The sequence below is a fragment of the Delphinus delphis genome, chromosome 9 (genome assembly GCF_949987515.2).
Source record: "Delphinus delphis chromosome 9, mDelDel1.2, whole genome shotgun sequence".
Classification (NCBI taxonomy): domain Eukaryota; kingdom Metazoa; phylum Chordata; class Mammalia; order Artiodactyla; family Delphinidae; genus Delphinus; species Delphinus delphis.
The window spans coordinates 85,171,042-85,183,277 of record NC_082691.1 but is presented as its reverse complement, the minus strand read 5'-3'; the positions used below and the strand labels follow the sequence as shown (position 1 = coordinate 85,183,277).

At 42.0% G+C, this 12,236-nt stretch overlaps 1 protein-coding gene across 1 annotated transcript in view; it reads right to left on the bottom strand.

The window, feature by feature from the left end:
• CPA4 (carboxypeptidase A4) overlaps positions 1-9,958 on the bottom strand; it is a 33,559-nt gene extending 23,601 nt beyond the window's left edge. The window contains 1 exon segment of the mRNA XM_060019795.1: positions 9,891-9,958. Within this exon segment, the coding sequence (XP_059875778.1) occupies positions 9,891-9,958 (68 nt within the window).
• Positions 9,959-12,236: the final 2,278 nt, after the last annotated feature.

The following is a 12,236-nucleotide window of genomic DNA, read 5'->3' as shown; positions in this document are numbered from 1 at the left end:
GAAAAACAGACAATGGAAATATAGCAAATGCTGACAGTGCTTATGTTCGGGTCATGGGATTATGGATGACTTACTTTTTTCCCCTCGTATCTGTTTTCTGTAATGTGGTCATATTACTTTATAATGAAAAACATATATATTTTGCAGAAAGGAATGTTCCTGAGTTACACGCAAAGCTAACTCAAGACATAAAGAAGCACTTCTTCACTGTCAGGGTCTAGGACTGAAACTCTGGCTGAATGTCCATGCTGGAAAGAGCTAGAAAAGAGAATAGACCTTCCATCCTTGGAGGGTTAGTTATTTTTCTTCTTAGCAAAGAGGGGAGAGGCTGGGTGCTCTCCCAGGCCCTTCCAGCTCCAGAACCCTATACAAATGCATGGTACTGGGGCTGAACTCGGGATTCATCCTCCCTATGGGGCCCTGATAGGGGCCAGTCCCGAATCCCCCTTTGTTATTTGTCCCGCACTTGTTTCCTATACACCATTTAGCTCCCGCAGCAGCAGCAGGGGTAGAGGCCCCTGAAGTCCTGTGTGTGGGTGGGAGAAGGCCGAGCCTGAAAAGCTGCCTTTGTGCTCTGGGCCGGCTCAGAAAGCCAGGGGAGCCATTAGGCCGTTGCTAGGTGACGGCCCGAATGAATCCACACTCGACGCTGTCACATGCGTCATCCCTTTAACACAAATGAATGCAGGAAAAGCTGCTGGAGAGGGCTGTGGGCTGAAGGACCTGTTGACAGAGAAAATGGTTCTGTCACAGGGAGCTAAACGTGCAGCCACATGTGGCAGATCAGCATCTCCTCATCAGAAAACTGGCTCAATCCGGATGGACTCTCAGAGTTTAACTTTGTTCTGGGAGCTTCTGGGGGATCTCCGTGGGGTCTAGGCTAGCATCAAGGAGGCAAGGTCCACTGCAGAGTTGCTTCTGTTGCAGATGGCAAGTCTGGAGGAAACGCCATTGATGAAGCTTCACTTTCTCCCAGCTCATCCGGTCTCCACAGGGTTCTCGGAGGTGGGCAGCCAACTGCATCCCATGGGAGCTGCTGAGGCCATGGTGGAGAAGCCACTGGCTGGCGGGTCTCAGCCTGAACCCAACAGGCTTGCTAGGTGTTGGACTGCAGCCCTGCAAAGATGGGGAATCAAACCACCATTTCCCTGACACAGGAAAGCAGCCTTGCAAAAGAAACAGGTTGAAAACAGAAGAGAAATCCTTCCTCCTGGCTGAGTACAAGGACCCATCTGCAGAACTCATGCTCTGTCACAACTCACCCTAATACCCCAGAAAAAGAGGCGTCTTAAAAATGGGTGTTCTGGAAAGTGCCTGTGCATTGACATCTCTGTTAGCAAAATGAGGCATCGGTAAAATACAGCACTGACTTGAGTAATCACAAAGAGAAAGAGGAGAGAGAAGGAACAGGAAGAGGAAAAAAAGAGAAACATAAGAATAAGGAGCTCTTAAGAGTATGAAAATCATGTTACACATTCATCCACAGCATGTGTTTTAATTCTCCCAAAGTGATAACTTCACAACAGAACTTTCATACTCCTGGGCACTGTTCATGATAAGGGAACACAGTGAATCTAACTGGCCCAGATGATGATTAAAACCACAGTGCATTTCATCATGTCCTAATTAACCCAGCTCCAAAGGATAAAGACACATCTGCAGCATGCAGAGAGACAGGGCGGAAAGGCTGGTGCAGAATGGAGCCTTTCCCCATCTGTCTCTCCTCCACCTCTCCCTTCTACACATTCTTGGCTCCAGCCTCACTGAAATTCCGAATTCACCATATACTTTGCCCTTCTATGCCTTTGCACATGCTGTTCCCTCTGCCTGGATGTCCAGCCCTTTTCTTTACCTTCCTAGCCAATCTGCCACCCACGCCTTAGGACCAGTTCCCATCACCCACGAGGTTTTCCCCAACCAGAGCAGACAACCTTGGTGACAGACTTCAGATGGTGCTAAAAGCTGGCAGGGCGTGGGGAGAATCTTATGTTATTCTCATGAACATAAGCCCATCAATATCTAGAAACAGAGAGAACATAAGTGGGTGCCAGGTGAAGGGCAGCCTCTCTCTTGCCCTCACTGTCCTTGTCTCTATTTGGAAAATACCTTCCTGAAAGTGTGGGTGGCAGAACACAACCTATCTCCACCACCTGGAAATCTTTTCACAGACCTTAAGCTCTTTCTGAAGATGGAAGATTGGCCTGGGAAGGGGGACATGTTGGGGTTTGCAGGTTGCCATGTTCACCCCCCCTCCTACTCCACACAGGTACATGCTCCTAGAGCTCTTCTTAACTCTGGTACTTTCCAATACCCAGGGCTGGCCAGCTGCCACCGCGCAATGGCTAGTGATCCACTCTCAGTCACCCTCACATGTGTCCCATGTTCTGGAGAGTCAATAGTCACCTTGGTGCTGAGCTTCTACCTCTCCCCCTTCTACCATGTGGGCAGCCAAGTGGCCTGTTCTTTGTGCCTTTCTCACCTGCATCCCCAGCCAGGCTTAGAAGCCACCACAAGAGATGATTTCACAGAACTCTTAAATGCCAACCAGTTACTGCTGATGTTACAAGTTCTGCAACTTCTTCCTGTTCTATGCTTGCTGTGCACCTTTAGGCATCCTGGTCACCATCCTATCCTTAAGATGAGTGAATCCCAGGACAGAAGACACCAGCAGAGTGAGAGAGACTGGGGAGGTAGGTGAGTTAGATGGAATGAACAGAGACCTGGGGGTGTGGTGGGGGGAGAAACCATCATCTTCATCTCCATCAGCACTGTTCCCCCTCCAAGCCAACCTGCATCCTGGCTTCCCAACCACTTGAATGCTCAGAGGCCAGCTTCCCCTTGCTCTAAATGTTCACCAAGCTGGTTGCCTAGGCCGTGCATCCCATGGGAGCTGCTGAGGCCATGGTGGCCTCCACCTTTGCTGGGTTCCCTACTATGAGGCAAGAACAGACTTGGGGGTAAGGATGACACTATTGGTTAAAACCATCTGCAATTTGCTCAGGCACACAGCCCTTTCTGTGCAAGCGCCTATGGTGAGCACTCCAGAGCTCAGCCAAGAAACCTCAACCCAGGCGTCCACTGCATTATAAGAGAAGTCTGTATCCTGAGAAAGAAAGATTTTCCAGCCACGTGAATAGGAGCAGCGAGAGCCTGAGAGCTCTACACATCAGCCCACATGGCAGCAAGCGTAGTTATTACACACTTACTGCTGAGCTGCCTGTGGAAAAATCTCTTTCCCTGACCACCTGCTATGCCTAAACCCTCTGAGCTATTTGGCAGTAGAGACCAGGTGTGAACGGAAGTCATCGTTATAAACATTACTCAATCAGGGCTTCCCTGGTGGTGCAGTGGTTGAGAGTCCGCCTGCTGATGCAGGGGATGTGGGTTCATGCCCCAGTCCGAGAAGATCCCACTATGCCGCGGAGCGGCTGGGCCCGTGAGCCATGGCTGCTGGACCTGCGCGTCCGGAGCCTGTGCTCCGCAACAGGTGAGGCCACAACAGTGAGAGGCCCGCGTACCGCAAAAAAAAAACAAATTACTCAATCACATATAAGTAATTATCTCAATAAACAATTCCAAAGTCCCTTTAGCCAGATAGTATAATGGAGAGTAAACTAACAGATATAGACAGATCAGTGAGATACAGGATTCTATCTGGAGATTAACTTGTGTTATAACAAAAGCATATGGGTTTTGCTCCAACTCCCCTGCTTACCAGCTAAGTGGCCTTGGCCAGGATTCTTAACCTTTTTTTTTTTTAAAGTAGATCTTTATTGGAGTATAATTGCTCCACAATTCTGTGTTAGTTTCTGCTGTACAACAGAGTGAATCAGCCATATGCATACACATATCCCCATATCCCCTCCCTCTTGCGTCTCCCTCCCACCCTCCCTATCCTACCCCTCTAGGTGGTTAAAAAGCACCGAGCTGATCTCCCTGTGCTATGCAGCAGCTTCCCACTAGCTAGCTATTTTACATTTGGTAGTGTATATATGTCACTGCTACTCTCACTTTGCCCCAGCTTCATCCTCCCGCTCCGTGTCCTCAAGTCAATTCTCTATGTCTACATCTTTATTCCTGCCCTGCCCATAGGTTCATCAGTACCATTTTTTTTTTTTTAGATTCCATATATATATATATGTGTTAGCATACGGTATTTGTTTTTCTCTTTCTGACTTACTTCACTCTGTGTGACGGACTCCAGGTCCATCCACCTCACTACAAATAAGTCAATTTCGTTTCTGTTTATGGCTGATGTAATATTCCATTGTATATATGTGCCACATCTTCTTTATCCATTCATCTGTTGATGGGCATTTAGGTTGCTTCCATGTCCTGGCTATTGTAAATAGTGCTGCAATGAACATTGTGGTACATGTCTCTTTTTGAATTATGGTTTTCTCAGGGTAGATGCCCAGTAGTGGGATTGCTGGATCATATGATAGTTCTATTTTTAGTTTTTTAAGGAACCTCCATACTGTTCTCCATAGTGGTTGCATCAATTTACATTCCCACCAACAGTGCAGGAGGGTTCCTTTTTCACCACACCCAATCCAGCATTTATTGTTTCTAGATTTTTTGGTAATGGCCATTCTGACCAGTGTGAGGTCATATCTCATTGTAGTTTTGATTTGTATTTCTCTAATAATTAGTGATGTTGAGCATCTTTTCATGTGCCTCTTGGCCATCTGTATGTCTTCTTTGATGAAATGTCTACTTAGTTCTTCTGCCCATTTTTTTACTGGATTATTTTTTTTTTGTATTGAGCACCATGAGCTGTTTGTATATTTTGGAGATTAATCCTTTGTCCGTTGTTTCACTTGCAGGTATCTTCTCCCATTCTGAGGGATGTCTTTTCATCTTGTTTATGCTTTCCTTTGTTGTGAAAAAGCTTTTAAGTTTCATTAGGTCCCATTTGTTTATTTTTGTTTTTATTTTCATTACTCTAGGAGGAGGGTCAAGAAAGATCTTGCAGTGATTTATGTCAAAGAGTATTTTTCCTATGTTTTGCTCTAAGTGTTTTATAGTGTCTGGTCTTACATTTAGGTCTTTATTCCATTTGGAGTTTATTTTTGTGTATGGTGTTAGGTAGTATTCTGATTTCATTCTTCTACATTTAGCTGTCCAGTTTTCCCAGCACCATTTATTGAAGAGGCTGTCTTTTCTCCATTGTATGTTCTTGCCTCCTTTGTTGTAAATTAGGTGACCATATGTGCATGGGTCTACCTCTGGGCTTTCTATCCTGTTCCATTGATCTATATTTCTGTTTTTGTGCCAGTACCATACTATCTCGATTACTGTAGCTTTGTAGTAAAGTTTGAAGTTGGGGGGCCTGATTCCTCCAGCTCCATTTTTCTTTCTCAAGATTGCTTTGGCTATTTGGGGTCTTTTGTGTTTCTACATGAGTTGTAAAATTTTTTATTCTAATTCTGTGAAGAATGTCATTGGTAGCTCAATAGGGATTGCGTTTGAATCTGTAGATTGCTTTGGGTAGTATAATCATTTTCACAATATTGATTCTTCCAATCCAAGAACATGGTATATTTCTCCATCTGTTTATGTCATCTTTGATTTCTTTCATCAGTGTTTTATAGTTTTCTGAGTACAAGTCTTTCACCTCCTTAGGTAGGTTTATTCCTAGGCATTTTATTCTTTTTGTTGTGATGGTAAATGGGATTGTTTCCTCAATTTCTCATTCTGATTTTTTGTTGTAAGTGTATAGGAATGCCAGAGATTTCTGTGTATTAATTTTATATCCTGCAAGCTTACCAAATTCATTGATTAGTTCTAGTAGTTTTCTGGTGGCATCTTTAGGATTCTCTATGTATAGTATCATGTCATCTGAAAACAGTGACAGTTTTACTTCTTCTTTTCCAATTTGTATTCCTTTTCTTTTTCTTCTCTGATTGCCGTGGCTAGGACCTCCAAAACTATGTTGAATAATAGTGGCGAGAGTGTACATCCTTGTCTTGTTCCTGATCTTGTGGAAATGCTTTCAGTTTTTCACCATTGAGTATGATGTTTGCTGTGGGTTTGTCGTATATGGCCTTTATCATGTTGAGGTAGGTTCCCTCTATGCCCATTTTCTGGAGAGTTTTTATCATAAATGGGTGTTGAATTTTGTCGAAAGCTTTTTCTGCATCTATTGAGATGATCATATGGTTTTTATTCCTTAATTTGTTAATATGGTGTATCACATTGATTGATTTGCATATACTGAAGAATCCTTGCATCCCTGGGATAAATCCCACTTGATCATGGTGTATGATCCTTTTAATATGTTGTTGGATTCTGTTTGCTAGTAGTTTTTTCAGGATTTCTGCATCTATGTTCATCAGTGATATCGGTCTATAATTTTCTTTTTTTGTGATATCTTTTTCTGGCTTTGGTATCAGGGTGATGGTGACTTCATAGAATGAATTTGGGAGTGCTCCTCCCTCTGCAATTTTTTGGAAGAGTTTGAGAAGGATCAGTGTTAGCTCTTCTCTAAATGTTTGGTAGAATTCGCCTGTGAAGCCATCTGGTCCTGGACTTTTATTTGTTGGAAGATTTTTAATTACAGTTTCAATTTCATTACTTGTGATAGGTCTGTTTATATTTCCTAATTCTTCCTGGTTCAGTCTTGGAAAATTGTACCTTTCCAAGAATTTGTCCATTTCTTCGTGGTTGTCCATTTTACTGGCATATAGTTGTTTGTAGTAGTCTCTTATAATCCTTTGTGTTTCTGTGGTGTCAGTTGTGATTTCTCCTTTTTCATTTCTAATTTTATTGATTTGCATCCTCTCCCTTTTTTTCCTGACGAGTCTGGCTAAGGGTTTATCAATTTTGTTTATCTTCTCAAAGAACGAGCTTTTAGTTTTATTCATCTTTGTTATTGTTTTCTTCATTTCTTTTTCATTTATTTCTGCTCTGATCTTTATGGTCTTTCCTTCTACTGACTTAGGGTTTTCTTTGTTCTTCTTTCTCTACTTGCTTTAGGTGTAGGGTTGGATTGTTTATTTGAGATTTTTCTTGTTTCCTGAGGTGAGATTGAATTGCTATAAACTTCCCTCTTAGAACTGCTTTTGCTGCGTCCCATAGGTTTTGGGTCATTGTGCTTTCATTGTCATTTGTTTCTAGGTATTTTTTAATTTCTTCTTTGATTTCTTCAGTGATCTCTTGGTTATTTAGTAGTGCACTGTTTAGCCTCCATGTATTTGTGTTCTTTTCAGTTTTCTTCCTGTAATTGATTTCCAGTCTCATAGCATTGTTGTCAGAAAAGATGCTTGATACGATTTCAATTTTCTTAAATTTTCCGAGGCTTGATTTGTGACCCAAGATGTGATCTATCCTGGAGAATGTTCCATGTGCACTTGAGAAGAAAGTGTATTCTGCCACTTTCAGGTGAAATATTCTATAAATATCAATTAAATCTATCTGGTCTATTGTGTCATTTAAAGCTTGTGTTTCCTTATTTATTTTCTGTTTGGATGATCTGTCCATTGGTGTAAGTGGGGTGTTAAAGTCCCCTACTATTATTGGGTTACTGTCGATTTCTCCTTTCATGGTTGTTAGCATTTGCCTTATGTATTGAGGTACTCCTATGTTGGGTGCATAAACATTTACAATTGTTACATCTTCTTCTTGGATTGATCCCTTGAACATTTTATAGTGTCCTTCCTTACCTCTTGTAAGGTCTTTATTTTAAGGTCTATTTTATCTGATACAAGTATTGTTACTCCAGCTTTCTTTTGATTTCCATTTGCATGGAGTATCTTTTTCCATCCCTTCACTTTCAGTCTGTATGTATCCCTAGGTCTGAAGTGGGTCTCTTGTAGACAGCATATATATGGGTCTTGTTTTTGTATCCATTCAGCCAGTCTGTGTCCTTTGGTTGTGGCATTTAATCCATTTACATTCAAGGTTATTATCGATATGTATGTTCCTATTACCATTTTCTTAATTGTTTTGGGATTGTTTTTGTGGGTCTTTTTCTTCTCTTGTGTTTCCTGCCTAGAGAAGTTTCTTTAGCTTTTGTTGTAAAGCTGGTTTGGTAGTGCTGAATTCTCTTAGGTTTTGCTTGTCTCAAAAGCTTTTGATTTCTCCATCGAATCTGAATGAGGTCCTTGCTGGGTAGAGTAATCTTGGTTGTAGGTTTTTCTCTTTCATCACTTTAAGTATATCTTGTCAATCCATTCTGGCCTGCAGAGTTTCTGCTGAAATATCAGCTGATAACCTTATGGGGATTCCTTTGTATGTTATTTTTTGCTTTTCCCTTGCTGCTTTTAATATTTTTTCTTTGAATTTAATTTTTGTTAGTTTGAGTAATATGTGTCTTGGTGTGTTTCTCCTAGAGTTTATCCTGTATGGGACTCTCTTTACTTCCTGGACTTGGGTGACTATTTCCTTTCCCATTTTAGGGAAGTTTTTCACTTTAATTTCTTCAAACATTTTCTCAGACCCTTTTTTCTTCTTCTTCTGGGACCCCTATAATTTGAATGCTGGTGCGTTTAGTGTTGTCCCAGAGGTCTCTGAGATTGTCTTCAATTCTTTTCATTCTTTTTTCTTTATTCTGCTCCTCAGCAGTTATTTCCACCATTTTGTCTTCCAGCTCACTTATTTGTTCTTCTTCCTCAGTTATTCTGTTATTGATTCCTTCTAGTGTATTTTTCATTTCAGTTACTGTGTTGTTCATCTCTGTTTGTTTGTTCTTAGTTCTTCTAGGTCTTTGTTAAACATTTCTTGTATTTTCTCAATCCGTGCCTCCATTCTATTTCCGAGATTCTGGATCATCCTTACTATCATTACTATGAATTGTTTTTCAGGTAGAGCGCCAATTTCCTCTTCATTTATTTGGTCTTGTAGGATTTTACCTTGCTCCTTCACCTGTGACTTATTCTTTTGCTGTCTCTTTTGTTGTTGTTGTTGAGTGGGATTGTGTTCCTGTGTTACTGGCTGTTTGGCCTCAGGTTTCCAACACTGGAGTTTGTAGGCTGTTGGGTAGAGCTGGGTCTTGATGCCAACATGAGGACCTCTGGGAGACCTCATTCCAATGAATATTCCCTGGGATCTGAGGTTCTCTGTTAGTCCAGTGGTTCAGACTTGGAGCTCCCACTGCAGGAGCTTCGGCCCAACCCCCAGCCATTCGCTTGGGGGTTCCTCCTGTCTTCTTGGGTGTCAAGGTCCCCCACCAGTGTCTGGCAGGTGCCCTAGTTGTGGGGAGAAATGTACTCCGTGTCTTCCCACACTGCCATCTTGACTCCATCCCCCCCAATCTTCTAGTAGGGTACCATACCATCCTTTCACCTTTCCTACCTCCCAAATGTTCTCTCCCTTGCAAACCTCAAGGAATTCTGTGTGGAGCACGTGTGCATGTGTGTGCATACACATGCACACACACACACAGAATGTACAGGTGTATCCTTGCATGTCACTTTTCATAGTTACGGCTAGGCAAGACCTATCAAATCTCCATATGCCAAATGCTGACGAGAAAGCTCCACCAAACCTTAACCATTAACAGAGAAGCGAAGCCAAAAAGCCTATGACCCAGGTTTTCCCTTAAGCATGGCAGAAATTGAAACAATTTCTGGTAATTCTTAGTAATTCATAATATAGGAGTAAGAAAGTAGAAATGCCTGAAACTGACCTTACAAATAAGAACTAGGAAGGAAAAGTATTGGCAGGAATTAGGGAGCTGGGGAGGGACTGTGGAGACCACCTAGTCCTGATATCACAGATAAAGCTGAGCCTGAGAGAGAAGTAATTGACCCAGGATGACACAGGGGCAAAGCTGGGACAGGAGTCCAGCACCGTACCACTTGAGGTATAATCAGCCATTCATTTCCAAATCCATTTGGTTCCCATATCTCTGAACTAACCAAGTAATAGTAAGTCCAAAAGGAACTTACCCAAAAAACTTTTCTTGGCCACAGATGCTGGACCCAATAAGGTCCCCAAAGAACAGTATCCACTTCATGTCCCAAGGGTGTCAGTCATAGAGTGGCTGAGTCAAGCTGTATTTATAAGGAGTCTGAGGCAGTCTCATGTCCTCAAAAATGCTAATATGACTCCCAAGCACCCTTGAAACTCTGACAGTACATCAGATGCCTCTTTCATTCCTTTTGAGTGATAAAAGCCAAGCCTCTTGATTTACAAGGTCAGGAACTTGCTCCTCAGGCTGGAAAAGTCTGTGCTAAGGGTGCTATAATGCTCATCACTTGATATTTAAATAGTGTCTTTTGAGTAAATACACAAGTCCCATAGTGCTGGATAGAATTTATACTGATAGAGGAGGCCAGATTATAAACCTGAGATGAAGTTACCTCTAGAGTAAAAATAAATAAATAAAGACTATCAAAGAAACCCCAAGCCAACTCCAAGACCACACACTTAACACACTTGACAAGCCCTTCTCTGGTGACAGCAGGTCATGATGAAAGTTTGTGGCTTCTGTTATGAATCTGACACCTAATTCTTATGACTCCACTAAAAAGGCAGAAATATATGAGGTAAGTGGTATAAGAGGAATGTGTTTGTCTGAATAAATTATCAGTTTTCCTTGAAATCTGAGCTAAAGGTAAGGTTTAATGGTATTATTAATAATAAGACTTTCTTGCATTTACTAGATTCTGAGTCTGGTGTCCTTTCCACCAAGTCACAGCAGAACAAATGGAAGACACTCATGATCTCCATGACTTCTTCAAGGATTCTTGAAGGGCCTTTCAGGGCCTTTCAGTCTGTCCTAGGTGCCCCAAATCCCACAAGCCTCTCCCACCCTACTGTCCCCCACCATCTACATACTTTCTGCGCTTTCTCAAGGGGAGTAGATTCAACCAAGGGTCATGGTTGAGAGTGTTAAAGAGATGTTATTCTGACACTTGTTACAACTGTAAGGAAGACTTTATTCAAGATACAATAGGAGAGAGTAATTGTGTTCAACTTCAAATACGTAAAGATACGCAGAGCAAGGGGATCAGTGGATGGAAAACTGTTAAGAGGAGACATCAGGGTAGGGGGGATTCTTGCTTAACTGACCTAACAGATTATTGCTAAAGGCAGGCCAAGGACTTAGACATCAATGGTGGTGGTTGAGGAACTCAATCAGATGTCAAGGATTGGAGGATTACTTAGCAGGATTCTTTGCTAAGACTGACTTAGGGCCCAAGGACAAGGCTAGTAGAAAAGAGAGTTCAGGGAAGCCTGTCCAAGGTTTGGTCAAGAAGAGTCTTTGTCAGGAGTTGTGGAGCTGGGGGCCTCTATTGGGGCTCTTTTGTCCTTCCAACACTGGAAGTGAACTCCTAGGCCCACCTTGGTCTATCACAAAGGCTGGGCTGTACTTCACTATGATAGATTTCAGCTCTGAAATTAGTAAAAAGAGAAGGTGAGACCTGAATCTGCAAGAAATGTGAACTAAAGAATCAAGTACCCAGAATTCTAGGCAAGCTGAAATTCACTTCCCACCCTTTTCTCCCAGGGAAAGCCATCAACATGAAGAAAATATAAATCTCTAATGGAAGCCAATGTCTAAAGAGAAATTGTATGGAATCTGAGACCCAGACTTGATGGGGCAGCCTGGAGGAAGGAGCGTCATTGGTTTGCATCTCCACTAGTTTTTCTGATGCAGCATACCAGAAACAGAAAAGCAGAAGGCAACATGGAACCAGAGGATACAGCACCTAGCATGATACTTAGCACAATGCAGTTGCTTAATTAGTATTTACTGAATAAATAAACACGAAAGTCCCCTTCTAGCTCTAAGATGCTACTCTATTAAGATGAACGAACTGACACATGCCACAACATGGGTGAATCTCGAAAACATTTGCTAAGTGAAATAAGCCAGTCACAAAAGGACAAATACTATATGATTCCATTTATATATGGTACCTAGAACAGGCAAATTCATAGAGACAGAAAGAGCACAGAATTACCATGGGCTAGAAAGAGGGAGAACAGGGACTTATTGCTTAAGGGGTACAGAGTTTCAGTTTGGGACGGTGGAAAATTTCTGGAGATGGATGGTGATGACTGCACAACATTGTGAATGTACTTAGTGCCACTGAACTGTACACTCAAAATGGTTAAAATCGTTTTATGGTATGTATATTTCACGACAATTTTGTTTTTAATTTTTAAAGGATGTTGGTAGCATTTTGCTTAAAATGGGATTAAAAAGATAAAGGGGTACAGCTCAGTGTTGCTGTGTTTAAGGGCAACATAAATCAAAGATATAATGCTCCTATATCAGGATTAGA